Source organism: Pholis gunnellus, assembly GCF_910591455.1.
Source record: "Pholis gunnellus genome assembly, chromosome: 4".
NCBI classification, from domain to species: domain Eukaryota; kingdom Metazoa; phylum Chordata; class Actinopteri; order Perciformes; family Pholidae; genus Pholis; species Pholis gunnellus.
In genome coordinates this window covers 20,331,140-20,358,630 of record NC_136530.1, presented here as the reverse complement: position 1 = coordinate 20,358,630, position 27,491 = coordinate 20,331,140, and the positions used below count along the sequence as shown (strand labels likewise).

General features: G+C 40.7%; 3 protein-coding genes across 3 annotated transcripts in view; 2 read left to right on the top strand and 1 right to left on the bottom strand.

Moving 5' to 3' along the window:
- The first annotated feature begins 1,137 nt into the window (after nt 1–1,137).
- On the top strand, nt 1,138–10,845 carry LOC306695059 (dual specificity protein phosphatase 22-B-like). Its single transcript, XM_079158172.1, has 7 exons — nt 1,138–1,384; nt 1,516–1,549; nt 3,689–3,771; nt 6,173–6,222; nt 6,736–6,810; nt 7,402–7,573; nt 8,908–10,845. The coding sequence occupies exons 1-7, from the start codon at nt 1,364–1,366 to the stop codon at nt 9,064–9,066; spliced, it is 594 nt and encodes a 197-aa protein (XP_079014298.1). The 5' UTR covers nt 1,138–1,363; the 3' UTR covers nt 9,067–10,845.
- Nucleotides 10,846–11,008: 163 nt separating this feature from the next.
- On the top strand, nt 11,009–18,733 carry LOC306695057 (interferon regulatory factor 4-like). The gene is made up of 8 exons (XM_079158170.1): nt 11,009–11,913; nt 12,643–12,829; nt 13,209–13,285; nt 14,008–14,140; nt 14,237–14,338; nt 14,468–14,845; nt 16,157–16,269; nt 17,595–18,733. Exons 1-8 carry the CDS (start codon nt 11,716–11,718, stop codon nt 17,754–17,756), a joined length of 1,350 nt encoding a protein of 449 aa, XP_079014296.1. The 5' UTR covers nt 11,009–11,715; the 3' UTR covers nt 17,757–18,733.
- A 3,287-nt stretch (nt 18,734–22,020) lies between these two features.
- exoc2 (exocyst complex component 2) overlaps nt 22,021–27,491 on the bottom strand; it is a 39,951-nt gene continuing 34,480 nt past the window's right edge. The window contains exons 22-28 of the mRNA XM_079158168.1: nt 26,226–26,342; nt 25,204–25,345; nt 23,619–23,674; nt 23,383–23,505; nt 23,093–23,154; nt 22,677–22,736; nt 22,021–22,572 (exon numbers count right to left, since the gene is read on the bottom strand). Of these exons, the coding sequence (XP_079014294.1) occupies nt 22,479–22,572; nt 22,677–22,736; nt 23,093–23,154; nt 23,383–23,505; nt 23,619–23,674; nt 25,204–25,345; nt 26,226–26,342 (654 nt within the window). The 3' untranslated portion in view covers nt 22,021–22,478. The remainder of the gene's footprint in view (nt 22,573–22,676; nt 22,737–23,092; nt 23,155–23,382; nt 23,506–23,618; nt 23,675–25,203; nt 25,346–26,225; nt 26,343–27,491) is intronic.

Genomic DNA, 27,491 nt, shown 5'->3' with positions numbered 1-27,491 from the left:
GAGGATTTGCTTCTTTTCCCTGATTTACATAAGAGTTTTTAAGCCACGCTAGCATCAATGTAGCATGTCGGCTGGTTGGTTCACCTCTTTTGTCCAGACTGAAATAAATCAGAAACTATTTGGATGGATTTCAACGAAATTTGGTACTGACTCTTGGTCCCCAGAGGATGAATCCTATATTGACTTGGTTGAAATACCAAGACAAATATCGGGTTGTTTTGCCATGACATTTGGTTCTTCTCCTGACTGTTTCCACGAGAGCCACCAGAGTGGCTCAAAGTTTTCACTTATTTCTTTGCTTATTCTATTTTATCTACAACATGGATTGGTATAACATTTGGTACAGGAATAAAAATACCTGTGTGTCGATGATGTAGCTACTTCAAGTTTACTTAGTAACTGAATTTCAACTAAGAATCAACACATGAGTTTGAGCCGCTGAAAATATGGTCTCAAATCAGAAGTATATCTCTATAGAATAAAATGTTTACTGCCAAATATGTAAATATCAAAGTTAAAGTCTGGAGAGAGCATTGTTTATGAATAATCATCTGTGTAGTAACGAAAAACTCAGTTTGGCGCCATAAGCAAACATCCCTTTAACTGTCATTGCATTTTGTCATAGAAATATTGCTGAATCCTGATTGGTGCACAAAAATGTGTATCTCTTCCCACTTTGCTCAAACCAGCAAGAAGATCACAGACAAAATGAAAAATATAGAAAAATGTTATATGAAATAACAGAAACTGTTTTGTGTTGAAGTAGGACACCATTAAAAAAGTGTTTTAAGGGCATTTAAGCTAAATGGGCGAATTTGTAGTTCTACGACAACTTGCCTGTCATATATACCTCAAGAACATTATCTAAATTGAGATTTATTGCAAGAGGCATGTATTTTGAGCCTCATTCAGCAGTGCTCCTTTTACGGTAGCTCCTCAGCAGATAGTGATAGGTGGGCCACTGTTGGATCTGCTCTCCTCTGCGCTCTGGCCCTCGACCATCTTTGTCTGGCTGGCATGTGCCTGTCCACAGTCCCATGACCGAACTCCTGGTCTAAATATAAATATCTAAGCAGCACTGCTAAGGTCACATTACGTAATCCCAAGCAGCACATTCTCAATCAAGGAGCACTGGGAGCGTGAGCGTGAGCTGTGGACAGGTCGAAGGCTTTATGATACCCTGGGTCAGCAGTGGTGGTTTGAAAAATGATGGGACGCAGTAACAGCTAGTGAAAGTGCTTGACCAGCGGAGCTAAACAATTCTGGAGCACGAGGTGACACACAACGTTAAAAACCTGGTGAATAAAAAATATCCAAATTGTGTCCTGAACTTGATGGGATTTTCTCACGACCTTTGGCTGACATGGGGAACGGGATAAATAAGGTAAAGTATCATATCTCTACACAAAAAAGGATTAAAAAAACATCCAATCCTTCATTACCATACTTGTACATGCTTGTACTTTCACAGCCTCTTCTTTCTTCCTTTGACAACATTTTCTAACTTGTCTTTAGGTCCTGCCCGATCTGTATCTCGGAAATATCAAAGGTAAGATGTCCTGGCTTTGTCACTTGAGTGAAGAATTAATTTATTTTCAGGATAATAGTAGAGTGTGTTTCAGTTCCTCATACGGAGGGGCATGTGGTGAGATGCTACGCTGAGCTCAGTTTCTATAGAGTGGAGAGGTCACAGAGTGGAGCAGAATGATTGAAGTAGTGTATTTTGGTGTAAAAAAAAAAAATACGATTACACTGTGTTTTTGCCGGTGTGTGTGTGTGTGTGTGTGTGTGTGCGCGCGGGGGTTGATGCATAACTCTCTGTCAGCTGCTGGAAGAAATAAATTATTTTTGAGGGCTGTGTGAGGGTTGGTGTGGGAGGGGATGCCCCGCGGTGTGGGGGTGTCCCTACTGTAAAGTGTGTTCCACCTCTTTCCATACCTCAGCAAATGCATCAACAGGTTGCTGTTAAAAAAATAAAAATCTGTGCACACGTTTAGTGGTGATCGCACAAGAAGAATATGGATCATTTTTTGTAAACATGACATGTGGAGGGAAACTGTTAAAACGGAAATCTAACGCCTTTCATATTATCCAGGCCTTTCATCTTCTGTTATCCTTTTTGCGCTGCATATTTTAACATCTCACACTTTTTTGTCTTCATTACAACAGCAAGTGTGTGAGCGAGTATGACGAAGAAGAGTAAAACTGTTAAAATGAAATAAAATAAGAAGACCCCCTACCTCTCCTACAGAGGCAGAACAGTATACAGAAGCAGTGAATTTGAGAAAGATATTTAAAGGTATCAGGCTGGCCGGCAGACAGAGTAATGCCTCAATTGTATGCCCATTAAAAAAGAATAATAATTACTATTATAGAACCTACCTAATATTGTTACTAGAGACCCTTCAGGGTATGGAGGGAAAAGTGTAGTACAACAAAATGTGCTATCTCAGCTTTCTTGTAGGCTACTTTTGAAGTTCTCTGGTCAAGGAAATAAATGGATAAAATATATTAAACCAGCAATTTTAAAGATTTAATTGTGTGATTTAAAGTTATCTGAACCAGACCAAATTTAATTTGCGTTAAAAGCTGAGATGTCAGTTACCTGCTACTCTGCTAAGCTAGTTACGTTAGCTTTAGCTGGAGTTTAGAGTTAGCAGTAGTTTAGCGTTAACTGGGTTGCTATTTGACATAATGGTTGGATTTAGCTACTGTCTCATTATGTGTGATAACATTGAATTACCAAGATGTTAGTTTACCAAAATGGATATATAGTATACAGATATCAGCTATAGGGAAATATCAAGAAGTACATTTATTTTTGGCTTTAGCTTTCTCCCCAGCTAACGTTACCTTGTTTGCTTTTGCTGATAGTCTGTTTTTATCTTCTTTTTGTAGTTTCTTCTAATTTGACATGCTGTTTTCACAGATATTATACATTTCTATGTCGTGATATTAATTCAAATTTAGTACAAATATGTAGTGATTATGTTTTGGCTGTTCATAGTAGTGTCACTGGTCTGTGCTTGGCAGAGAAACAGTTGTTCCACTGTGACACCCCATACAAATATTCAGGCTATCTCATGACCGAGTGAACACACTTGTGGACTTGTCTCATTTTATGACCTTCAAATAACTCGCTTACAGTGTAAGTTACATAATCAGATTGTGTTTCCTACGCAACTATCTTAAGGATTTATACTCATATATTTATCTATTTTCCAATTTATATTGTATCAGTTCGTGTTTTGTCTTGCAGTTTATACAAACTCTCATGATGTGTGAAATGTATTTGGCTGGCAGGAGGGTTCAGTTCAGACTCATCTTGGTCTTGTATAGGTGGCATCAGCATCCTGCAAACTTGCAAAGCATGAGAAAAATGTGCTCAAGACACATCTGTCCAAGGTAGAAAACCTTTGGCTTCCTTTTAAAGAACAAAATTTGATTAGAACAAATACTGTTTCTTGCTTGTGGGCCAAGGTGTTGGACTGTTTTAGAAACATTGGTTTTCCGGTTTTTCTTTCAGTTCAAAACAAGAGCAAAACTTTTAAGGCCACATTTGTTTGGGAGACAGGGGGGTTGTTGTTGTTGGGTAGAAATGCTTAATTTAGGTTGGGCCTTACATGGGGTGATCTTTGATTGGATGGAAGGAATATTTGAGATGATTGATTTTCTTTGCGATCCTCAGATGCGCGAGACCGGGAGCTGTTGGCGCAGCACAACATCACCCACATCCTGTCCATCCATGACACAGCTGCACCAATCCTGGAGGTGAGCCGTCCTCTGTGTCTGATATCGGCCTGTTTGACCCTGTGACCCCAACATTAATCCAACCATAAAATACATAACACCAGCAGACCTGTGGTGCCACTCTGTCTTATTCATTAGGGCTGCAGCTTACATTTTTGTTTGTCTAACATTTGTCTATTAATTTTTCCAATCAACTGATTCATTTCTTAGTCTAAAAAATAGCAAAGAATAGTGAAAAACATCCATCAAAGTTCCCCAAAACCTGAGGCGACTTCACTTATTTGAGAAGTGGGAACCAGCTAATTTCCAGATTTCTTTGCATGAAACCTGACTGAAACAATTGATCATTTATCACGATTGACTAATTGATTAATGAACAAATCGCTTCAGCTCTAATCTTCACTGTACCCTTGTTATTATCCAAGTGTCATCTTCAACAATCGATTTATCATATGAGGCCATTGTAGCTGTGTTTTGAAAGGACAAATAAGAGAAAAAAGGCTTCAAAGTGAAATACAAAAGTCAGATTTTTATCAAAAGCCGTTGAAATAGACCTTCAATTAGTGTGTAAGGCAGATGTTCTTATTTTCAATTCTGCATGGAAAGTACTTTTTGTCATGTATCTGTCAGATGACTTGGAATTCACCAGGTTTCACTAAATAAGCAGCAGTCTGCCGTAAAGCCATTAAACTGTTAGACATTTTTCACACAAGGTGCTTTTAGTTCAGCAGCTTGATGTCCATAAAGTCTTGAAAGTGGAACTGCATTAAAAAAAAAAGAAAAAAGGTTTCTGGCTTTTCACAGCTGCAGAGAGAAATGTGTTTTTCTTGTGTGTACGTGAGCGAGTGAGTGTGAGAGAGAGAGGTGATCTACTGTGAGAACTTGGTTGGTTGAAAGTAGAAATTTGCTCTCACTGATCTCAATTTGGTAACAGATGTAAAAAAACATATTATCTCAATTGCAAAATCTGTCCTTGAAGAGATAAATTTGAATTTAGAGACCAAATCATTTCAGAATAATAGCGGATGATCCATTTATTTGAATGAACTTTTCCTCTCTCTCGGTCCGCGTTTGAATCGTTTTTGAGAATCTTGATCTTCAGTGTCCGCTTTCATAACTTTCATCTTTTCTTGTTGAAAGCGAGCATGAAAAGTGCTCAGAGATGTCTGTACACTTTCTCCATCCATGCTAGTATCTTTCATTGAACGCTGAAGAGAAACAGCAACTTGTATTACAGTATCACTACCCAAACTGGTCAACCACCAAAACGTTTACACGGCTTTGGGCCTGAAGTCATGTCTGACTCTGTGAACTGTGCTGCCCTTCGTTCAGCTGCTCTTTAATCACAGCTGATGTACAAATCTTTGATCTTGATCATTGGATTGCTCTCGCATTCACATGAATGACACAGCTTTTTGAGCTCTGTGGCATGATGACTCAGGTCTGTTTGACCAGATGGGACGGTGTATTTGCATACCTAACAGTCAAACTGCTGACTGATTGATTTCTTGGAAGACGGCATGGTGGTTCATGAGAGAGGAAGGTAGAATTTGCAACCAGCAACTCTCAGAGGTCCGACGTGCCCTTTACTGTACAGTATGTGGCTCCAATTAACATACCGCAAAGTAAACGGACGTGGTTAGTTTTATTGAACAAAATCTGAGTTCAAGAAATTAATTTTTGCACTGATCCACAATCCGCATGCACATTGTTTGAGAGTGCATTCATGCTTTCGATCTGCCTGGGTTTGATGAAGGTGCAAAGATACAAGTGGACTTCTTCTCAGCATCTCTTTGCAGAACCTGACTTTTTCTGTAAACAGTTACAATTTCTTACATGCTCCTTCAATATGTGCAGGTCCGTTTGTGATTAAGCATGCGTGTGTGTGTGTGAATGATTACTGCGTGAGACTCTGTTTGGTGTGTGTGTGTGTGTGCGTGCGTGCGTGCGTGCGTGTGTGTGTGTGTGTGTGTGTGCAAGCTAACCTGTCTGGAGCACTTCCAGAGCTCGGTGTGTCCCAGAGGGCTATGGGGTTTTTGCGGTGGTGCAGTCATAACGGGACAAGGTAGTTTCTGTCCACTGCATGTACCATCAGCTGCCAGGTGCACAGTACAAACACACACACACATTAACACACACATTAACACACACATTAACACACACACACACACAGGCGAATATCTCGTTATGTCTTGACCTACCATACCAGCGGGGTCAGAGGGGCAAAGTTTCAGGGGCCGTACCATACATTCGAAACAGGAAGTGCGTTAGACCCGGTGTTCAAACAGATGACCTGACAGGATGAGAAACCCTTTTTACACTTTGAAAAATGTACATTCATTAATTCAGTGAGTTTGTCTGCAGAAAATACACTCTATTGTGTTGTTTGAGTCTAAACTTCTCCCCCCCCTTCACCCTCTAGGACATGACGTACCTGTGTATATCTGCTGCTGACCACTCAAAGCAAAACCTGTGAGTACTTACATGATATACAATACATACAGCAATATGAGGTTCACTATGTTTGAAAGTTGTACAATATCGGATTTGATGTATCTACCACCTGATGATCTGTTGCAAGTGTAATTGCGTGAAAATAAAAGTCCAATAACAGTTCCATTTCATTTTACATCTAGGGGGTGTTTTGTATCAAATTAATTTTTTGACATCCCACGATTTTTATATAGTTATGAAAGTATATCTATATGAAAGTGTTCTCATTTAGGACATCATATTGAAAAGATTCACACCTACAACCATTAATGACTGAGCACCGTACACCAAAAGATTCAAACTATCAACAATTTACAATGTCTTATGGTTGGAGGGCAGGTTCTTGCTGTCAATATTTGATGGATTAAAAACTGCAGAATGGTGGAAGAAAAGTGGAATCAATTGATGAATAGATGGAATAATTCTCAGGGGTTTGATTCAATCAGAATTTCAATACCTGCCTATAATATTTCATCTTCATATTTCTACAAGGATGCAGTACTTCAGAGACAGCATTGTGTTTATCCACGAGTCCCGACTGAAAGGAGAGGGCTGCCTCGTCCACTGGTGAGTAATTTGTGTATTAATGTACTTAATCTTGAAATAACATGCGAAAACAATACTTCAATTTGAATCATCAAACAACACTTAAAGGGAATTTCAGTCTTATTAGTCAAAACAATATCTTCCTTTTATATCTGGTTGTTTTAACTGCGCTGAATTACTTACTGCATAGTAGGCCTACTCTCCATTCATATTTTTATCTTTAAATCATTGTCATTTTATACTTTACATTTCGTTATTGATACGAAACCGGTTTCATTTGCATATGAGGATGTTGAAAGGAAGAAGCACAAATATTCAGATTCAGTCGATTTTGGTTAGAATGATGATTATTTGCCTGGAGATGATTATTAACTGCAGGTCTTCATATTTTAGTAACCCAATTTTCATTTTCAACCACATCAATAAACAGGAAAAAACTAATTATGGTTAAAAGCTCTCATTGTAAATGTCATCACCTTTCATCTTTTCTCATATCAAACAAGACAAAATCAAGCATTTAACCACAGCTTTAGGGGATAAAAGGGGTTTCACTTCTTTGCAGACTAAAGAAGAGAATCTGAATATGTGTTGATTGTTGTCGTGTGCTCTCAGCGTGGCAGGAGTGTCCCGCAGTGTGACTCTGGTGGTGGCTTACATCATGACGGTGACGGGTCGCGGCTGGGTGGAGTGTCTGGCGGCGGTGAGGGCGGCCCGGCCGTGTGCGGGGCCCAACCTGGGCTTCCTCCGGCAGCTGGAGGAGTTTGAAAACTTAGAACTGACCGAAGTGAGTGATACCCCTGCTGATCTGAAGATCATTAACATTTCATGATATCAAACACCTTTTTTGATTATTTTTTTTCAGCAGCAGCCATTGAATTTATTTCTCTAATTACCTCTTTATATAATAGTTTGAGTTGTACAAATTCACATGTGTAAATTATTATAATCTGGAGCAGAAATGTAGTTGTGAATCATTAACGGCCGCAGAGTCTACCACTCCTACGTGGGATTCAAATTGTGCATTCATGCACAAAGGATTTACAGGAAATGATGCAAATACGCATTGGATTGGTGTGGAAGTCTGTTTGTGGACAACATCCCTCTGTGGTTTTAGTATTGCTGTGTTGGACGACATTGTTGACTGTCGTCTTTGATAAAACGATTTGACATGATGAATGACTGTTGGCCAATGGTGTGTTTGGTTGCTCTTTAAACAGGTATTCTTTAGTAGCTGTGCTCTGCTGAAAGAGCAACTTGACAAGGGCTGAAAAGCACTGTTTCAATGCCCTCCATGGTTGAGTTTCAAGCCTCTTCCACTTTTTTTGACAGTTATTTAACAGGGAAGGCGCAGACAGGAAGCAGGGGGAGAGAGAGGGGTGTAACGCGTTACAAAGCTCCGCGGTCAGAATCAGACTCAGGACGTTGCGGATACAGTATATGTGGCATGCGCTGTAACCGTTTGACTAACAGCGGCGCTTCAGCCTGCGTCACTTCTGACAGGTGGAATGCCACAACACTTCTGATCACACTTGTGGTCAGAGGTGTGCACTGTTGCACCTATAACCACACCCGACAGTGAGTACACTGTGTACTGACACACCCTGTAGTACACTTCTACATCACTGCAGCAAGGTGAGGTCCAGGGAAACAGGATTTCTTTTGGGGCATGTTAAGTAAAGTAGCTCTTGAAGGCGTGTCTGCTGCCCCTAGTGAACAATAAATGTGTCCTTTTGAGCATTGGCGCACATTTTGGACCTGTGGGGAATGGCCACACTCCAAGAATAGAGCGGGACGAGACGTGATGGTCATTCAAATAAGGGCACGCACCTTCGGAGAATATACCTTCAAAGCCATTGATTTGTGTTACACTCTTTCATAGAAAACTAGTCAATCGCTGTGTAAAGTGGGCATGCTCATCTGATTGTCGGTTTGGGAAAGACAAGAGAAGAGATCTGACAAGCACGTCATTTGAAGCACACTGACTCCAAAAACAACTACGACTAAAATCCAACTAGAACTAGCCTCCCTCGCTGTCTTAGTTTTCCCTCCCTCCATCACTTGACTCAGCTGTCATGTCATGTGACTCACTGTTAGCCTAACTCTGCCCTTCCCATCCAGTATCAGGCCTGGTGGAAGGACCGGTATGGGAAGAACTCGTTGAACGATGATGAGGAGATTGAAAACCTTTTAACTCGGAAATCGAACAGCAGCAGCAGCAGCAGCAGCGATGCCATAACAGCCAGCATCTCTCCTGCGCTGGGCGCAGGTGGCACCTGAAGAAATGTCTTCTGGGAGTCTCGTCTTTCCTGAACACAAGCAGCTGAGGGAGTGACGGGCTTCTGCTCGGACCATTAGACCCGCTAAGACCAGACCAGCTGTTTGCCTTCGCCGTCGATAAATGCTCTGTATCGATATGATAACTTGAATATCGTGTTTGCAGGATGGCTAAGGGGTCGTGTGAGTGTGTGTGAGTGTGTGTGTGTGTGTGTGAGTGTGTGTGGGGGGGATTTTTTTATGACGTCATCTCAGTCCCCCTTGTCATGTCATGTCCTTGCCTCTAACTGTCAAAACAACATGCAAGGGCAGTCAAGCATGACACCAAGAAAATATGCACACACAGGCCACAGTGTGAACTCGCACATTTAGCAGCGTTCACTCCCCGTTAGTTACGTTATGCTGTGTCTTCTACTTGAAATATGAGTAGTCTAACACGTTCTGTGTGCAAGCTGAGTAATACTGTGTCTTCCAGTGAAACAGCATCAGAAGCAATATTTATGTATTTTTTTACTAATCACAGTTTTATTCCTGAATTAATGTTTAGTTTTTTGTTTTTATTGTAAAAAAAGTGTGTGGTCCTAAATAAGACTCTCAATTATGCCATTAGAAGGATTCACAGTGCAAGTTTAATTTTGATGGCAAGAGCATGGAGTTAATGATTCACCACTACATTTCTGCTCCAGATTATAATAATTTACACATGTGAATTTGCATTTTATTGAATAAAATCATGAACATGAAGTTTGATTCATCAAGTGGATATTTCTTTATCTAAGGCCTTTTTAGAGCGGTGGGTGCTAACCTCGGGGTGTGAGGTCCCACACCGCAGAGTGAAAAAAACAAATATTTCTGCTACATAAAATGTTTATATGCTTAGATTTGTTTTATGAATGGCATACTTGCATGGCATAATTGCAGGCCACTGGTAACAAATAATATATAATAATATATAAACAATACTCTGTTACCAGACAAGGTCCTAATGCATTAATTAATGTGTAGGCAGCATTTTAAATAGTTTTGTTCAGGTGGAAGTTTAACTATTTTATATACTGCTGGGTAGTTCCATCTAAAAACAATATTACATTTTACGACAACGCTGTTTAAATAAATCTAGTGCAGTAAAATGCTCAATTTTTTCTTAATGTTGGGGTTATTGTTATCACATATTTATTATTTTTTGTCTGTTTTGGATTTAGTTTAGTTCTCTACCTCTGCTTTTCTATTCTGTCAGACCATTTGGGCTGCATGCATGCTTTATAAATGAAGTTATTACAACAAAAACAACTAACCTGTTCTTGAGTTGAGTAAATGTAGAATACTTAGAGTTAAATCCCAGTGGGGGGGCAAAAGCCAAAAGGCAGTGGTAAAAAAGTAACTAAGTATTTCACTATACTGTAGGCTACAGTTCAATTTTTGAGGTACTTAACATATTTCTTTTTTATGGTAACCTACTTTATACTATATTTATACTTCACTACTTTGTATTACATAATACATTCATCTGACAGATATAGTTACTAATTACTTTACAGATTTTTATATTAAAACCATGCTGATTTCAATATGATGCAACCCAACATGGTATTACAGTATGAATTAGCTCTACCTTAAACAGATTTATTACAAGTTAATGTCACTTATGATAATCAAATAATGTATTCGCCTATCCTTTATTACAATACTGACATAGCCAATACAGAAGAATGAATACTTTTACTTTTGAAACTTTGAGTTCAATTTGCTTTTTGTACTTGTGTAAGCAGGAAGGCTGGACATGAACAAACGCTGATTGAGAGGCTTTTTTAAAAATTGTTTTACATTTCTTTTAGAAATATTATATTTAATTCATAAGCCTTCCTGTGCTGGAGGAACTGGATGGACTGTAGATATTGCGCTCTCTAAATAACGCCGCTATTCATGTAAATAGAACACAGTTTATTATAATCTTATCTGAAGGCTGTTCTTGTCTGCGGTATCATTCATCGCAAATGTTCTATATAAGCTTTCAATGGCAACAAACAGATGTGTTTCTTTTGCGCATCATCACTTCTGCTGCAGGACAACTCTATAGTTACTTTTCGTGAAGCTTTATCATTTCAAAGAATTGTTTTCGTCTCCGTCCCATGATTATTTTCCACGTGTGCGGGCGTGTGACACTTGACTGACGGCGGCAGGGTTTCCCCTGGTGTCTTACTGGAGATCGGCCGCTGTGTGCGCGCTGATAAGCTTCGCAGGAGAGAGAGAGAGAGAGAGAGAGAGAGAGAGAGAGAGAGAGAGAGAGAGAGAGAGAGAGAGAGCGAGAGAGAGAGAGAGAGAGAGAGAGCAGGTGCGTCCTCCTCAGCATCCCCGGCTCTGTCTCCGCCCTCCCGCTGCTCGCTATAGGCTGGAGGATTTAAGCGGGCCCGCCGTAGTGTTGAGAACTCTCTGAGAACGATTCATTTAAAAACTTGACGGGTTTCGAGTTTCACAGGTAGGAGCAGCTCGATACGCTACAATAAGGGCCAAGTTAGTCCGCGTGGGAGATCAGGGTGGTTAGTGAGTTCTGGTCTATAGACTCATCTCTCCCTCTCTGCTAAACTCGCACTATACTTTTCAAAACATCAAGCCTGCACGGTGGAGTTGTCTCGTGCGTCTGTTTGGACGGAGATGAACGCAGAGGTGGATTACGGAGGCTCCGGGAGCAGCGGGAACGGAAAGCTGCGCAATTGGCTCATCGAGCAGGTGGACTGCGGCACATATCCCGGTCTGGTGTGGGAGAACGACGAGAAGAGCATCTTCAGGATACCGTGGAAACACGCCGGGAAGCAGGACTACAACCGTGATGAGGATGCCGCGCTTTTCAAGGTAAAACACCCGCATCCTCCGCTGATAGTTCAGACAGAATGCAAACAGGATTTTCAGAATAAAAGTAACGAGTGTACAAACTGACAAAAAGCCATCACTTCAAAGGCTTATAAAGCCCCCGAAGTGATGTCAGGGTAGATTATGATAATCCTATTCTAAATATTATTATTATGCTGTTTTTCACAATGTGGGATATTATTTATTAGATATTAATAGGCTAACTTAATCGTAAGTATTTATGATACCGGTTTTAAAGGTCTATGCTGTCATTTCATGTTTTTAATCTCAAGCACTCTGCAATCTCTTTGCGTTAAAAAATGTGCAATATAACTACGGCTGCAACGATTCTTTTCATTATCGAATGATCTATTAAATATCAGAAAATAGCCTAGTAAAATGTTCAAATATGACTTCTTTTAAAGAGCTTGTTTTGTCTGAAAAGTAATTATAAACCAAAAGATAATCGGTTTACAGAAAAGCAGGATATCTTCACATTTGGACACAGACATCGTTGCTTATGTCCGTGGATGGATTACTCCATTGATCCACTAATTGTTTTAGCTCTTTCAAATATTTAAAAAGAAGAATCATAAATAAACGTCCCTTCTCTTGGGAGGATGTCCACCTCTGAGATACATGCTGGAGTTTAGTTTAAGGAACGGTTTGTCTCATCCTCTCAGGCCAAACTTTTGCACGTTTTTTAAAGTTTTACCGGTGATCTGTCTGCAGGCCTGGGCGCTGTTTAAAGGCAAGTTTCGGGAGGGGATCGACAAGCCGGACCCGCCGACCTGGAAGACCCGCCTCCGCTGCGCGCTCAACAAGAGCAACGACTTTGAGGAGCTTGTGGAGAGAAGCCAGCTGGACATCTCAGACCCGTACAAAGTGTACCGCATCATCCCCGAGGGCGCCAAGAAAAGTCAGTCCCACCTCAAACACCTCACATATCAAACAATACAGCTTTTAAACTGTTGGTTTTTTGGCACAGTACCAGTTTGATGGCATTGCCGCATACATAGTCTTTAAGATAACCAAGCTGGGTGAACCTTTTTTTGAAATGTAAGTTATAATGTAATCATGATTTTTTTTAGTTTCTGTTGGTTTTAGAGAAAGTTGGAAATTCTCTTGAGAGATTGATAAAGGTCACTGACTCCTCAGTGCAGTGATACATCTTTGAAGGGTTAAGAAGCCAAACCACCAGTGAAGGTCACGCTGCATGATGTCAGCAGATGTGGACTTTTTTTCTGTGCAGAGTTCTGTATGTTCTTAGATTTTAATCTCTTGTGTCTCGCATTCAGGGCCCAGACAGGAGGACAGTCCTCTGAGTCCGATGAGCTATCAGGTGCACTCCCCCTATCCTGCCCTTCAGACCCAGGTGATTGTCATACACATGGAAATGAGTGCTTGAGAGAGAGAGAGAGAGAGAGTGTGAGAGAGAGGGGGGGGGGAGCAGGGTTAGATGTGCAACAGAAACAGTGGATGACGGCATACCTTGCATGCATGAATGACCTTGGATGCACCAGATACCACGTTTCAGGTTTGAGTTGCATCCCAAAGCCGTACTGATGCTGACTGCACGAGCTGTTGGAAATGCTGAAATAACAAGATAATCGTCACACAGAAAGAGGACAGTGTCTTATCATTTAAAAACCATGTCAATAACAGGTGTTTGTAATTTGTTTGACAGTATGCTATACTTGTCCAAAATGTTGACTAGTCACCAAAAAAGAAAACCATATATTTATATATATATATATATATATATATATATATATATATATATATATATATATATGTATACATTTTAAATGTTCAAAGTTGTTGACCGGAGCCGTACTGGTACATACATTCCTTTATTTTATTTAACTTAATCCTTTTTAACTACTCTTTGTCTAAAAATATAGTTAAATTATTATATTATATATTATATTATAATATAATATATATTTGCAAGAGTCTCGAGAATAACATAAATAAAACTAAAGCAATGAAAGAAGTATTGTTATCATACCTAAAACTTAAGCAGAAGCATGCACGTGACCCCTACAATACAGTCAGTTTAAGTTAATTTTGCACGTTAATTGTTTTTGTCTGTAGATACCACAGTACGTGCCCACACCAGAGTGCGGCTGGAGAGACTTCTGTCAGGAGCAGGCCTCCCTGCCTGAGCTGCCCTTCACTCACTGTCCCCCCCGCAGCCTGCCGTGGCAGGGCCAGTCCATGGAGAATGGTGCGGTCCTCAATGTGCAGTTCATAAGCACCAGCATCCAAAGCGGTTCCTTTCTGTGCTTATGTTGAGCTCATGTCTGTTCCTCCGTGTGTGCAGGATATCAACTCAGAGCCTCCATTTACTCGTATGGTCCTGCTGACAGTCAGCCCTCGCCTTTCACACTGGACGCCAGCATCAGATCAGCAGAGGCGCTCTCAGGTAAACACCGTCGTTTCCCTTTTTTTTCTCTCTCGGGGGATGGGATGGAGTACACCGAATACATTCACACAGACAACACGCCACACTGCTAACGTGACCTGTACCTGTGACCTCTTCTCCTCCCATCAGACTTCCGCCTGCATGTGTCAGTGTATTTCCGGGAAACTCTGGTGAGGGAGGTGACCACCTCCAGTCCAGAGGGTTGCCACATCACTCCCTGCTCCCCAGAGGAGAAGCACTACCTGCCTCCTGGAGGTCCCGAGGTGGTCCCCCTGCCCGTGGACAGTCTCTCTGCCCAAAGGAGGACAGAGGAGTGTCCCCCGAGTCCCCCGTCCACCCTGGAGAGGGGAGTGTTACTGTGGATGGGCCCAGACGGACTCTACGCGCGGCGGCTGTGTCAGGGCAGGGTGTACTGGCAGGGAGGACTGTCCCAGTATGGAGACAAGCCCAACAAACTGGAGCGAGAGGTCACCTGTAAACTCCTCCACACACAGGATTACCTGACAGGTGAGACAGAAGAAAAGGGCTGCAACTCATTTTTTATAATCAATAAATTGGGACATTTGTTTTGGATATTCTATGAGCTACAAGTCTGTGAAATGTCAAAAAGTCCTGAAAAATGCCATGACAGTCTCCGAAAAACCCAAGGTGACATCTTCAATTAAAAAGTCCACATCCAAAGAGATATACATTTTTAACAATATCCAACATCAAATATTCACATTTAAGAATCTGGAACCAGCTAAAGTTATTGGTTTTCATAAATGATAAACTGATTATCGTATATTCGTATATATATTATTGTATATATCTTATATAGATATATTGTTTGTCGATTCGTTTTCTTCAAAATGAGCAAATGTTGTAGAACTTTCCAGTACACAAGACTTTATTCACCAAATGATTTTGGCTACCCAGTTGTTAAAATCCAGTTGTTCAAAACAACTTCCTGTAGTTTCAGACGCCTCAAAAACTCTTCTACCCATCTGGATAAAAAAATACTTCATATGTTGTACAGTAAGAAAAATTCACTCAACTGCAACTGCAATGCTCTTTTAGTTAAAACACAAGCAAAATATGGAAATGTAATTTTGTATGAAAAAGAAACAAATCAACTAATTTCGATTTTCAAGAAATTATCCAGAATGAGGAAGGAGATATTCCATTCTAGCTTTGTCAGTAAAAAGACTTGAGAAACAGGTCAAATGTTTTTTTATAATGCAGCAGACCGAGTCATTTTTATTCTTGATGGTTGGAAGAGTCTTTGAGGATTCTGGAAATACCTTCAGAAAAGTGTTCTTTATCAACCTTTAGAATCTTTCAAAGTTTATTTTCCATAAACTCAGATTGGTAGCTCTGTGATTTGTATGTAATGGTCATACAGTACATAAGAGGCACAAACTCAGAGCTAAAGTTAAACTTACAGTAAGTCAAACGTAAAGCTCATTTACGGTAAGTCACGTCTGGATAAAAGCCATGTAAGAACAAAACTTGAGACAAACAAATCCCCCCAAAAGTCAACCACAACAACTGAGGTAGACAAACCCCTTAAAGAAGTATTTCATGATGAAGCAGCAGTCACATGACTTCCTTATAGCCACATCAACCCCACCCACATGCTAAGCCAGCTGTGTAAACGTCTGACAGCTAATTGTATTTGCATACATGGTGTGAGCAGGACTTTCCATTCGAATCACCCCAAATGTCACGCCACTTCAAGAGAAATTCTCCTGTATTCATTTGAATCCACCCGTTCTTATGTATTTCAGATATCACAGCTCATACTGATGTGATCTCATCTATTTCCTTGACTTTCAGAGATCCAGAGTTATGGCCTCCACGGTCGGCCGCTGCCTCGTTTCCAGGTCCAATTACACTTTGGAGACGAGTGTCTGGACCTGCAGAGACAAAGACGGACCCTCACAGTCCAGGTGACTGTCCACACTGTAATACTATGGCTGCTCTACGCATACAGTAGTACTGTTTGCCAAGCCCTGCCTCATATCTCCTCATAACTTTTGTATTTGACATTTTGTTTCACTTTTAAATGTGGTTTGAAAAGTAGGATTTGAAAGTTAAAACCGAGGATTGAAAGTCTGTAAGAACCTCTTTATCGTCATAATGTTTCAAAACTGTAAATTCAGTTTCTGAACGAGTCTAGCAGAGATTCAGCATGAGCCCGGGTCCAGACCTCTGAATCACAGCCCACATTTGTGATTACTAACACACCGCTTTGAAAGAATCTGCAATTTCAACTTTGGATGATGTGATTTCTGACACTGCTTCAAGCTGGTAAGATCAGAAACACAGTGTTGGTCAGAGAAGACAAGCATCACTTTGGGCTTCAGGAAATGGTGATGGGCATCTTTCATGAATTTGTTTAATTTTATTTAAAAAAAAAAAAAAAAATCACAGTGTAATCCAAAATTATCATCATGCAGATTTAAGTGTTATTTCTGTAGGGGACTGACTACAACCACCACACAGTGCTTGTTGTCAATTCTGTGGCAATTTTCTAGCAGTGTTTCTAATTCCGCCTACAAAGTTTGATTGTTTTACTGACCAACACACAACCAAATCATTTGACTGTCTGATAAAACAATCTGAGATGTGGACTATTGGTTATTCAGGGGCCTGAACTATTTTTCAGGCTATTATTGTTGCACTACGTTAGAGCAAACAATATGTTTACCATCAATACCATTTCAGTTCTCCCCTTTAAAAAGCTAAAAAAAATTAGCGGATTCAGGTTCAGGTACGAGTCATTTTCTCGTTTCTGCCAGTTTGGATTTATTTCACAATAATTTAATGACCAAAAGCTACACGGACAGTACATTCCACGTTTAATAGATGGCAAGTGTTAAAAACAAAAATACGCCACATGTGAAGATTATGAGACAGCAATGTTATTTGAACCGGCTATTTTTGAAAATATCCCCAAAACTAACTGAACTATTTGATTAGTTTTATTCTTTAATGACAACTTGAAAACCCTGCTGCCCCCTATTGGTTTGGAGCATGTGGTCAGATCTTACATATTGCGTCTTTAAACACTTCTCTTACAGACTTTCACGTGTTATTTTTTACAGTTTAAAATTCTACTTTTCACTTCTCAAACGACAGTTTGAATTTTCAAAATGTACTTTTTATATATATATTTTTTTCAAATATAAGTTTTGCAATTTTTATAAAAAAACTCTCTATGGTGACAGTTTAAAGCCTTAAACTGACCTGTCTGACCCTTCCTTGCTCTCAGGTGGAGCCGTTGTTTGCCAGGCAGCTCCTGTACTACGCCCAGCAGATGGGCGGCCACTACTTCCGCAGCTACGAGCACCCGGGAGTCACGGACCACATAAACACCTCTGAGGACTACCAGAGGACCATCACGCATCACCACAGCAGCAGCCTGCAGGAGTGATCTCAGTAGGTTCAAGTGACTGTTGAAAACTTCAAGACGCAGCAGTGACCTTTGACACAGGAGGCCATTTAACTGAGACAAGAGGACAACGTGGACCGTGTTATACATGAAGATTATGGACACTTAGTGACAGCAACTGTTTGCTCTGTAGGGTTCTGTGTGTGTTTGTCGGTGTGTGTGTGTGTGTGTGTGTGTGTGTGTGTGTGTGTGGAACAAAAGTTGCAGTGTTAATTCTTTCTCTCCTGACGATATTGTTGTGGCACCATTTTTATGGCTCCATACTTACTATGCAAAGAAAAAACTGACAGCTGAGGTGATTGTACAGAAGAAAACTGTGTGTTGAATTTCAATGCCTTAAGGTGATAGAAATTTTGGGAATACGCTTATTCACTTTTTTGCTGAGTTAGATGAGAAGATCGATACTCTGTCTGTGCAGTAAACAGGAAGCTGGAGCCAGCAGGCGGTTAGCTTAGCTTAGCACAAAGACTGGACACAGGGGGAAACTGCTAGCCTGGCTCTGAGTAAAAGTAACAAAATCTGCCTATACAGGCATGTCTATAGCTCACAATTTTGTTTGATTAAGGTGTACAAAAACTGGTGTGAAAACATACAATTTGCCATTTTATGGAGGTCATGAGACAGATTATTTAATGTTTACACTTTGTTTAATCTGTAACACGTTATATAGAAGCTTTGAAGGTGCTGGGAAGCAGTTTTTTTGCCCTCATTTACAGTCTTTATGCTAAGCTAAGCTAATTGTTTTCTGGCAGTTGCTTTATATCCGCTGTACAGACATTTGAGTGGTATCGCTTCTTCTAAATATGTTCTTTTGTTGCTGGGAGACACTATCACCACCATTTAAGTTATGAATGCATTCTTGTGCCCAGACATGTTTGTGTGAGAAACTCAGGGAGCTGGTTTTAGATAAGCTTTTTCAACTCAATTTTGTATCAATTACATGATATATATTCTAAATGGAAGTGTCATATATCAAATCTGAGAATAAATAAATGGCTTAAGTGCAAAGAGGACCTGTGTTCATAACTGCGTGAGCTCCTCGGGTAACGTCGGTACTATGTGTGCCGTCTCTGAACAGGAAGTGTGGTTCAGATGCAGGATGACGCTGGTTAATCAAACACTTCGTTATCACAAACAAATGTGACGACATCAGGAGGGGAGGAGAGAGAAGAGGAAGAGGTTGGCCACGCTTTCCGCGCTGCGCTGGAGAGAGAGCCTTCCTGACTTCAGTTCACAGATTAGAGTCGGTTTCCACTTCCATGGAAAAGAATCACAAAAACCCACAAAAACATGTGTCACTGGCACGAAATAATTGACAGGAAGACCCTTGGACGTCACCCGTTACACTTTAACTGAAAACACGTTTTTTGGGGGAATCTGCTTGCTTTGGTCGTTCCTTTAGTTTGAAGGAATGAACAGAAAGTCAGATATTAGCTATTATAATTATTCTTTTACAATTCATATGAATCCCCAAATGAAATTATGCCTGAAATATTGTATCAATATATTAGCCATTAGTTGAATAGATACTGATAAGATCTTTTTAATAATTAATGCCTGAGAAAAAATCGTTAGCACTCTATACACATTTAATAAATGGTTTATAACAAACTATTGTGAAAAAGATTGAAGTTAACAACTATAACTCCTGCTATGGGCAACCAAGTGTAGGCTGATAACAAATGAAAAAATAGTGAAATACAGAAGTAAGAATATTAAAAGGTCTTGAGAGGAGAAGCTATAATTGTTATAACACTTGATACATCTGCTTATGACTACATTATAGTGTGATATAAGCATTATTAAATGTTTATAGTGCTTATAAAGCTGCAATGTGTAAGATCCGACCAGAATTATATCATTTCAAAATGTAGCGAATATTATCAACAGAATGTGAAGAGGTTACAGTGTTGACGTTATATGTCAGAGACGTCTGTGTATTAGGTTAGAGATATCTACTGAATGGAGCATACTAACCCGCTAGCTCGTCCTGTCTTGTTTTGCTCTCAGGGTTTCACTTTGGTTGAATCTTGTGTATTCTTGCCCTGCTGTTAGTTAGCAGTTGGCTACTTTTTAGATTTTTACAACTGTACATTTAGATGGTGTGGTCCCAGGAGAAGAGGGGAAATGCTGCCCCCATTCATTTGGAGCATGTGACCAGTCTGCACACATTGCACCTGAAGTATTTAACGATAGAAATATAGGACATCCCCTTTAAATGCCACACATTTCCAGTGTGAGTTCTGTGTTTGTTTCTTGCTGACCTTGTTCACTTGCCGTGTTTTTAGGTCTAATTGTAGGAATACAACTGTTCGAAAAACAATCAACAGTCAGGGTGCAAGCTCAACCTATATATTTCCTCTGATGTGTCAAATTTCTCCATTCCTTTCAATTACCCACTCACGGCGACGAAAAGTCAGATCAAAGTATAAATGTGTTTTGCAGGTCTCGTCATTCTGCTGAATGGAACAGAGCACTGGTGAATATAAAGTTAAATAAAAATAAAAAACTCCCCCTTCTCACCTCTGTTACTGTAAACAGAGAGCGGATAAGGGTTTAGGCTTTGAACTTACTTTGTGAATGAATCCGTGGGAGGGCGCAGAGCTAAGTTTAGATCTCAGAGAATCAAAACAACTCCTGTCTGCCCCGCATGGCTTTCCCCTGAACATAGATGGGAAACCAAGACACAGAAAAGATCTGCGGGGCACGACTTCGACAATAACAGAAAGTTGTGGCCAAAAGATAACTCAAATGCACGGGTGGAGCTTGTACATAAAAAAAAAAAAAAAAGTAAAGATTGAATGGGTGAACTCCACCTACAACACACCTTGTCCTACGATAACCTTGTGTCTTTGTCAAACTCTCTCATGTGAGCTGTGGGCGTGTCTCCTCTGCCTGAGTGACGAGACCTATACCGCAACCGTACTGCTCGCTACACCCACGACCATAATCACACTTTCTGCCGTCACCATCTCCCTCTGGGATCCAACTACAGCCTGTTCTGTTCCGTTTGCTGCCCTGAATAACGGCCTTCGCCGTACCCCCACCCTGCACACGCCCTGTGCTCGCTCTCCTCCCAGAGAGCGAGACGTTGACATGACAGACAGCATGAGTGAACTGGTGAGCTGGGGCTCCACAGATGAATGGCTTAAACCCGCTGGTTTGAACCGTGGTGTGCCCACACCAACTGCCTGCAAGTATGCACCAACATGCAAAACGGTTCACTCGAGTGTGACATGAATCTGTGTTTGTAAAGACGAGATAAGTGATCATTTTGCAGATGCTTCAGAGTTGGCCACAATGTCATCAAACGCCTCGGTTTGTACAAAGATGTACATACGGGGAGTATTAATACTGTACATGGAGTAACATGCAGGTCAATATGCACCTTTTGCTGAACTACACTGGAACAATAATAATTTAGTAATACCATAAATCATTTGTGGTGCACCATCTTCAGTGATATAGTAAAAAAAAAGAAAGACAATAATGCAAATATTTAGAATTTGTATTGATCTCCACCAAGGAGATGAGGTCCTCTCTCAGTTAGTTAGCAGGATATGGACGATGAACTACTTACAGGATGTTAGGGAACTTTGGTGTTTGGCTATGGCCCAAAGAACAAGGGATTTGCTTTTGGAGTGGGTAGAGCCACCATGTGGCCTTCTTTAAAGCGCTTTATATTTCAACTCATTAGTCTCATAGTGACATGCAAAAGCAAAACTTGCCTTTACAAAAGGATCTTGTTCTCCCAAAATCATAGCGGCCATCAGCCAATCCTCACGATTGTCTACTAAAACATACATACATGATACATTTTAGGGCCGCTGCCTTGTTGCTTTGGTTTTAGTTGACTACCATTTCTTTAGTAGTAGCTGTTTCTTGTGTTTTTTTCATGCTGAATATGTAATTTCCAAATAAACTTAGAAACACATCTCTGGCAAACACAATATTCTTTGTGGAGAAATTTAGTTTTACAGATCTATAAATTAAATCAACAAATCATTTAGATTTACAAAAATCAATTCTTTAACTAAGAATTTCTTTGCTCTGGGACAATATAGTATATTTTGCCTGTCACACATCCCTACCTAGAGGGCTACTGTATACAAAGAAGAAGAAACTCTAACTGTTTCTGTAAAGTGTAGCAAGTCTCAGGCAGTCTGTGACACTTACAGTTCCATGAAAACTAAGCAAACGTGATCTGCTGATGTGTGCGACAGTCAGAAGCACCCGAACAAAGAAGTTAGTCAGTTTTCTTACTTTATTTGACAGTAGAGATGGCACAGTACAAAGCATCAACACCGAATTTAAACTTTGATTGGGACAAATATTTCAGTCTGGGACAGTAGAGTCAAGTTACAGCCTACATCCCACTTCTGACCCAGAACCTTCTGGAAACAGAGCCGTTAGCCACTTGCAACACTGCCTGTCAGCTACGCGAGTGGCCGTGTGTGATTAGCATAACCAACATGGCTGGGACTGTCCTGCACAGTAACAATGAAATCAACTCATTTTGTGTCTTTGAGATTAGATTAACAGACGTTGGTGTCCAATCTCGTGATGCAGAAGTCGAAAGTAACACTGAAAAAACCGATAGCAAGCGAAGTGATAAGTGAAAAGACATGGTGAAAGTCCATTAGCCGATTGCACATAGATAAGAAACAAAGAGTGCAGTCTAGTTGTAGATAGACTGGGTTGAGTTTATCTCTTAACAGGCTGGATGCAGCAGGGCTGGAAGCAGGTGAGCTGGAGCTGCATGCTGCTTTTAAACTTGTTCAACAACTCTTCCAACAACCTGGCAGAGAAAAAAACATATAAATTGTGTGAAATTAATATTTAAAGCATGAAGCAAATAATGAAAAAAAAAACATTTCTTCTAGTAACCAGAATGAAACTCACTTCTTATCGGCTCCGCTATGGAGCTGTGGAAGGGCCTCCAAAGCCAGTTTGAAGCTGGCACTACAAAAGAAACTCTCCGTTAAAACTTTATTTAAAAAAACAAAAACAAACATTTATTAAAACTGGATAACAGAAGATACAGTTCAGAAGAATGGAAGCATGCACGTTGACCTGCACACATGAACACATACATGTATGCACACACATGCACAGGGGCACACCACAGTGCGTGCACACAGCAGAACCAGATTACTTTCACTTCCTTTCCAGAACCCACCAAGTAACATAAATAGGGATTGTAGAGAGGGATGTGCGACTGCTAAGATTTATGTTTGTGACATTCGCAACCATAAATCACTGGGCACATATGGGAGTTCCCGTCTGCGCCACTGTGTGAATGTGTGTGCTGCACTTACCTGCTTTCAGAGTTTAGGTACGGGGCTATGGCGTCTCTCAGAGCACAGAGTTCAAGACGAGCCTGAGGACGATGCAGGGAAAGGGTGGGGTGTGGGGGGGGCAACAGAGCAGATAAAATCAAATGTACATCTTCAACCGTCAGCAGTTGGCAGCTTAAACTGCATTATGGCATTATCAGAAACGACAGGTAAAACCCCCAACAATGAGTGTGAGGGTCGACTTATGAGTCAGGGTCTTACTATGAGTGATTAACTGCTCTACAACTGTGTGAGTGTGTGTCAGTGACTACCTGCAGCGCTCCATTTTTGCTGAAGGAGGACACACATTGCATAAGACGGCACATCTCCTCCGCAACTGACTCAACAATCTTAGACAACACCCGAGGTACCAGGTCCTTAGACACCGTGAAGACCTGATGAAGATAAAGATGAACGCATTACACAGACAAAAAAAACACCGGGTGAATGCAGAGAGTTTCATAAAGAGATCCGGGTGTGTGAGAAAGAAGTGTGTAGGTGTTTGTACCTCAGCATGAACTGTGATGATGTTGACAAGCGCTTCCTTCAGGTAGTTTCTTACACCTGAGGGGGGGGAAAGAAAAAAGGCACATCATGAACAATGTTACACGGGAAGATGAGATGCTAAGAGAGCTAAACCAATAGCGTTTCAAAGTTTCTCTCTCCATGCAGTTAAACCAAATTCTAGTCAGAGAAAGTGTGCGAAGCTACAGGCAGGTGTGACTTCAGTGCAACACACACCAGCTGCGGTGTTGGCACATTTGACAGAAGGTCAGTGGCGTATCCGGCGCATCATTAGCTGCCCGTGTGTTTTGCGCTTTCAGGATGATTTCTAGCGAACAACGGCGGAACTTCTGTTGTTACGCACATGGCCTTTTGTTAGTTTAGGAGAATGGATCATATGGCTAAAGAAAGGGCATCGAAGGGAGTATCATTTTTGGTATCGATACCAAAATTCGGGAGTTGTATTGGAGCCAGCGTAGCACATTTGCAGAAGGGACATTTTTACAGCCATGTCAAAATCACTGGATGAACTAGAAGTTCATAGCCTTTGATTATTCGTGATGACGATTTGATGATGGTGAAATCTTCAGAATTTTCGTGACTAATAATATTTTGGAAACCACCGTCATTTGCGGTAGAAATGTTACTTAGCGAGAGGACTTTATTATTCATTAGCCTTTATCATCGAGGTCTCTAAAAAGGCTATTAACAAGCTGCACACAAAGATCAAAACCATGCAAATACATGAAGCTGGAGGTGCATTATTTTTCACTCGACACTGTTCTGTGAGGAGACAAATAGACAGGAGAGACCATAGATAACGTAAAACCTGAAGCAACCAGAGACAACACAGACTGAAAGTACTGAAAGTGGATTTTTAATGCCTTGCAGCACCCACACACCATCATGAGTCCCACACAAAAAAAAGTGCAACAAGTGAAAGTATCATATCCTAGAACTGTGGTTTAGTGTCCAAAATGTTCCTCTTTCACATGCAGCCCAAACACACCAACAGGAACAAACCAGAGCAAGGCCCCACTTTCGCTCAATACTGCCTTTTAAAACCATGTAATGAGCTGCTGCCCATCTGAAAATGCACCCAGAGCTCGAACAAGCACTCTGACAATGTTGCCTCACATCCTGTGTTAAGGTAAACCACATATACGCATTTAAGTTTCACCTGGGTTTGGTGCATCTGGTGTACAAGATGTCAAACTAAACCCATGTGCACACACACACACATCGCTGCACACCCACAGCGTGACACAAAGGCCATCAGACTTTTAGGGGGACCAATAGAAGGATCTCGGTGGTGTTTACAGTAAGCCATCAAAGAGCCGTACTTTACACATGACACATTGAGAACCACAACGGCACATATCAGACCAGAGATGTCGAGTTCTCATCCAACAGGACTGTTAGGAAGCAAATTTCTGATGCTACCGGGGTCAGTTAGTGGGTGGTTGTGGGTGATTCCCCCCCCCTGGTCTCAGACATACATTCCAAATTTTGTCATTGCGACACACAAAGGGAGCGTCCAGACGGAGGACTTTTCGCTGAGCTCCCGGTGAGGCTGTGCCGTACGGTACCTGTGGGTGTCTGGCAGTCTCTCCAGTCAAAGTATCCAGCGCAGATGCCGGGCTCCAGAGAGCCCGAGATCGGGTCGGCTCGTCTCTCGATGTAGGCCTCAAAGAGTTTTCTGTCCAGCTCTCGTACGGCGTCCACACTCACCTGGGACGCAAAGGACACATAATGTTACAACACCAAAATGGAGAAACACATTCAGGACACGATATGTTTTTTATTGTCACTTCTAAGCAGAATGTGATACCGTACAAAAAAAAAATTCTATCTATCAATAAATACATATAATCCATCTCATTGAGTAGCTTTGTTGTTTTTCTTTAGTAGTGGTCCTCAAATGTGTGAAACAAATGTGCTTTTGTTTTGATTTCTTTAATTAAAATTATTTATTTGGACCAAATGTTGTCTTGTAAAGATGAATAAATAAATGATAATATTGAGTTCTCACCCAGCCCTGTGGGTTTGTTATTTTTCAAAGTTCTGTTATTAACTAATATTTGAAGATTAAAATCTAGACAAACTGCCACTTCTATCTTGCTCTCTAAATACTAACGAGACGGGAAAATTAAAAGTCTGAATCGATCTTTCAAAGAAAAGTGATGTTCACTGTTTTTACCGGAAAGCTAACCGGTTACTTCTTTGCTTTGTGAATCAGCCATTAGTCATTGTGAGCGTGTGTGTGAAGAAGAGAAAGGAGTGAACATGTGGAACTGAGCTTCGAAGACAATGACCTTTACTTTTTTAAAGTAGAGTCATATCTTCAGCATCTCTCTGATCAGCTTCGTTTTTAATGAAAACACAACACAATTCTAATCAGCAATATGAGTCAGAGCAGAGTACTCTTATAGTATAGTATATATATATATATATATATACACACACACACACACACACACACACACACACACACACACTATACTATACGATATATATATATATATATATATACACACACACACAGAATACTATACGATATATACGATATATATATATATATATATATATATAACTTCAGTATTAAACTGACCCGTGTGATCTTCTCGGTGCCTGTGAGGCTGTGTTTCTCAAAGTAATTGGCCAGGTTCAGGAAGGTGCGTCTCTCCAGGTATTGGCAGTTACTGAGGATGATCAACAGACGCTGCTCCTATACACACAAAAAGACTTGTTTATACCGTTATACTTGCGAGGACTCTCGTAGACGTAATGCATTCCCTAGCCTCTGACCTTAATCATCACAACTACATGCCTAACCCATGTGACATGAACCCTTAGACAAAGTACTACTAACCCTCAAACAGCCCTTTGAAGTATTAAGGACCGAACAAAGTGTCCTAATGTTCCTAAAATGTCCTCCATTTCCATGTACTAACTTCTACCCCACTCTTTACTTTCTAAACATTTCCTCACTTTTCTGTGTCCTTAGCTTACTAAAATGTCCTTATTCTGCAAAAATGTTCTCACATTTTTTAAATGCAGTAACTTAAAAAACAACAACTATCTTTTCAAAAATGTCTTCACATCCTAACATGTCTTCACTCTCCTAAAAATGTCCCAATTTGCCCACAAATCCAGAATCTCCTAAAACATTCTGTCTTGTCAAAAGTGTCCTTAGTTTTCAAACTTGTTCTCATTTTCCTTAAATGTCTTCGCTTTACCAAAATGTCTTCATGTTGCTGAAATGTCCTCACTTTCAAGGTCTTAGGCTCAAATTGGTACTCACAAACAAGTAGAACACACAATAACGCATACAAAGAATCGCACACAAACACTGGCAGGAGGGGTCATGGCAGAATGGTTGGCGTACATTTTGACAAGCACTAATGATGTTGTCATTGGCAGCAATATATTTTTATATATATTTTAAGACTGGTGACCTGATAACATGAGACTTCCGTGGGTGGATATAAACTGATATTAATCTAGTAATGGCAGCCAGGTACTGTTCTCGTTTGTTTGTGGCGGTTTCTACTTTGCCAAACAACTAGATTTCATATCAAGAGTGTCACCAGCCTTAACATTGGTCAGCTGCACTCAATCGAGTCTCGCTGCCTAACCCCTGCTACGCATAGTTTTAGGCTGGGGAAACCCCCGTCCACACCTTGCTCCATTTCCCTTTACAAGAAGCACTCTACGCCATGCTCTTCCTCCTCCTCGTCCTCCTCCTCCCCTGCGCTTAACCCCCTTCGCTAACATCTCAAACAAGTTACAGGAAATGAGGACGTATCTGCTTCTTGTCCACAACCAGGAAACAGCCTGATAACATTTCGTGGTTTGAATGAGTGAGACATGCGTT

What these genes read in the sequence shown, in the direction of transcription:
- LOC306695059 (XM_079158172.1), top strand. Translation starts at nt 1,364, where the DNA reads ATGGGGAACGGGATAAATAAG. An exon ending in TGGGGAACGGGATAAATAAG is followed by an intron (nt 1,385 to 1,515) that starts GTAAAGTATCAT and finishes ACTTGTCTTTAG; the next exon opens with GTCCTGCCCGATCTGTATCT. An exon ending in GTATCTCGGAAATATCAAAG is followed by an intron (nt 1,550 to 3,688) that starts GTAAGATGTCCT and finishes TGCGATCCTCAG; the next exon opens with ATGCGCGAGACCGGGAGCTG.
- LOC306695057 (XM_079158170.1), top strand. Translation starts at nt 11,716, where the DNA reads ATGAACGCAGAGGTGGATTACGGAGGCTCCGGGAGCAGCGGGAACGGA. An exon ending in GGGCCAGTCCATGGAGAATG is followed by an intron (nt 14,141 to 14,236) that starts GTGCGGTCCTCA and finishes CCGTGTGTGCAG; the next exon opens with GATATCAACTCAGAGCCTCC. An exon ending in ATCAGCAGAGGCGCTCTCAG is followed by an intron (nt 14,339 to 14,467) that starts GTAAACACCGTC and finishes TCCTCCCATCAG; the next exon opens with ACTTCCGCCTGCATGTGTCA.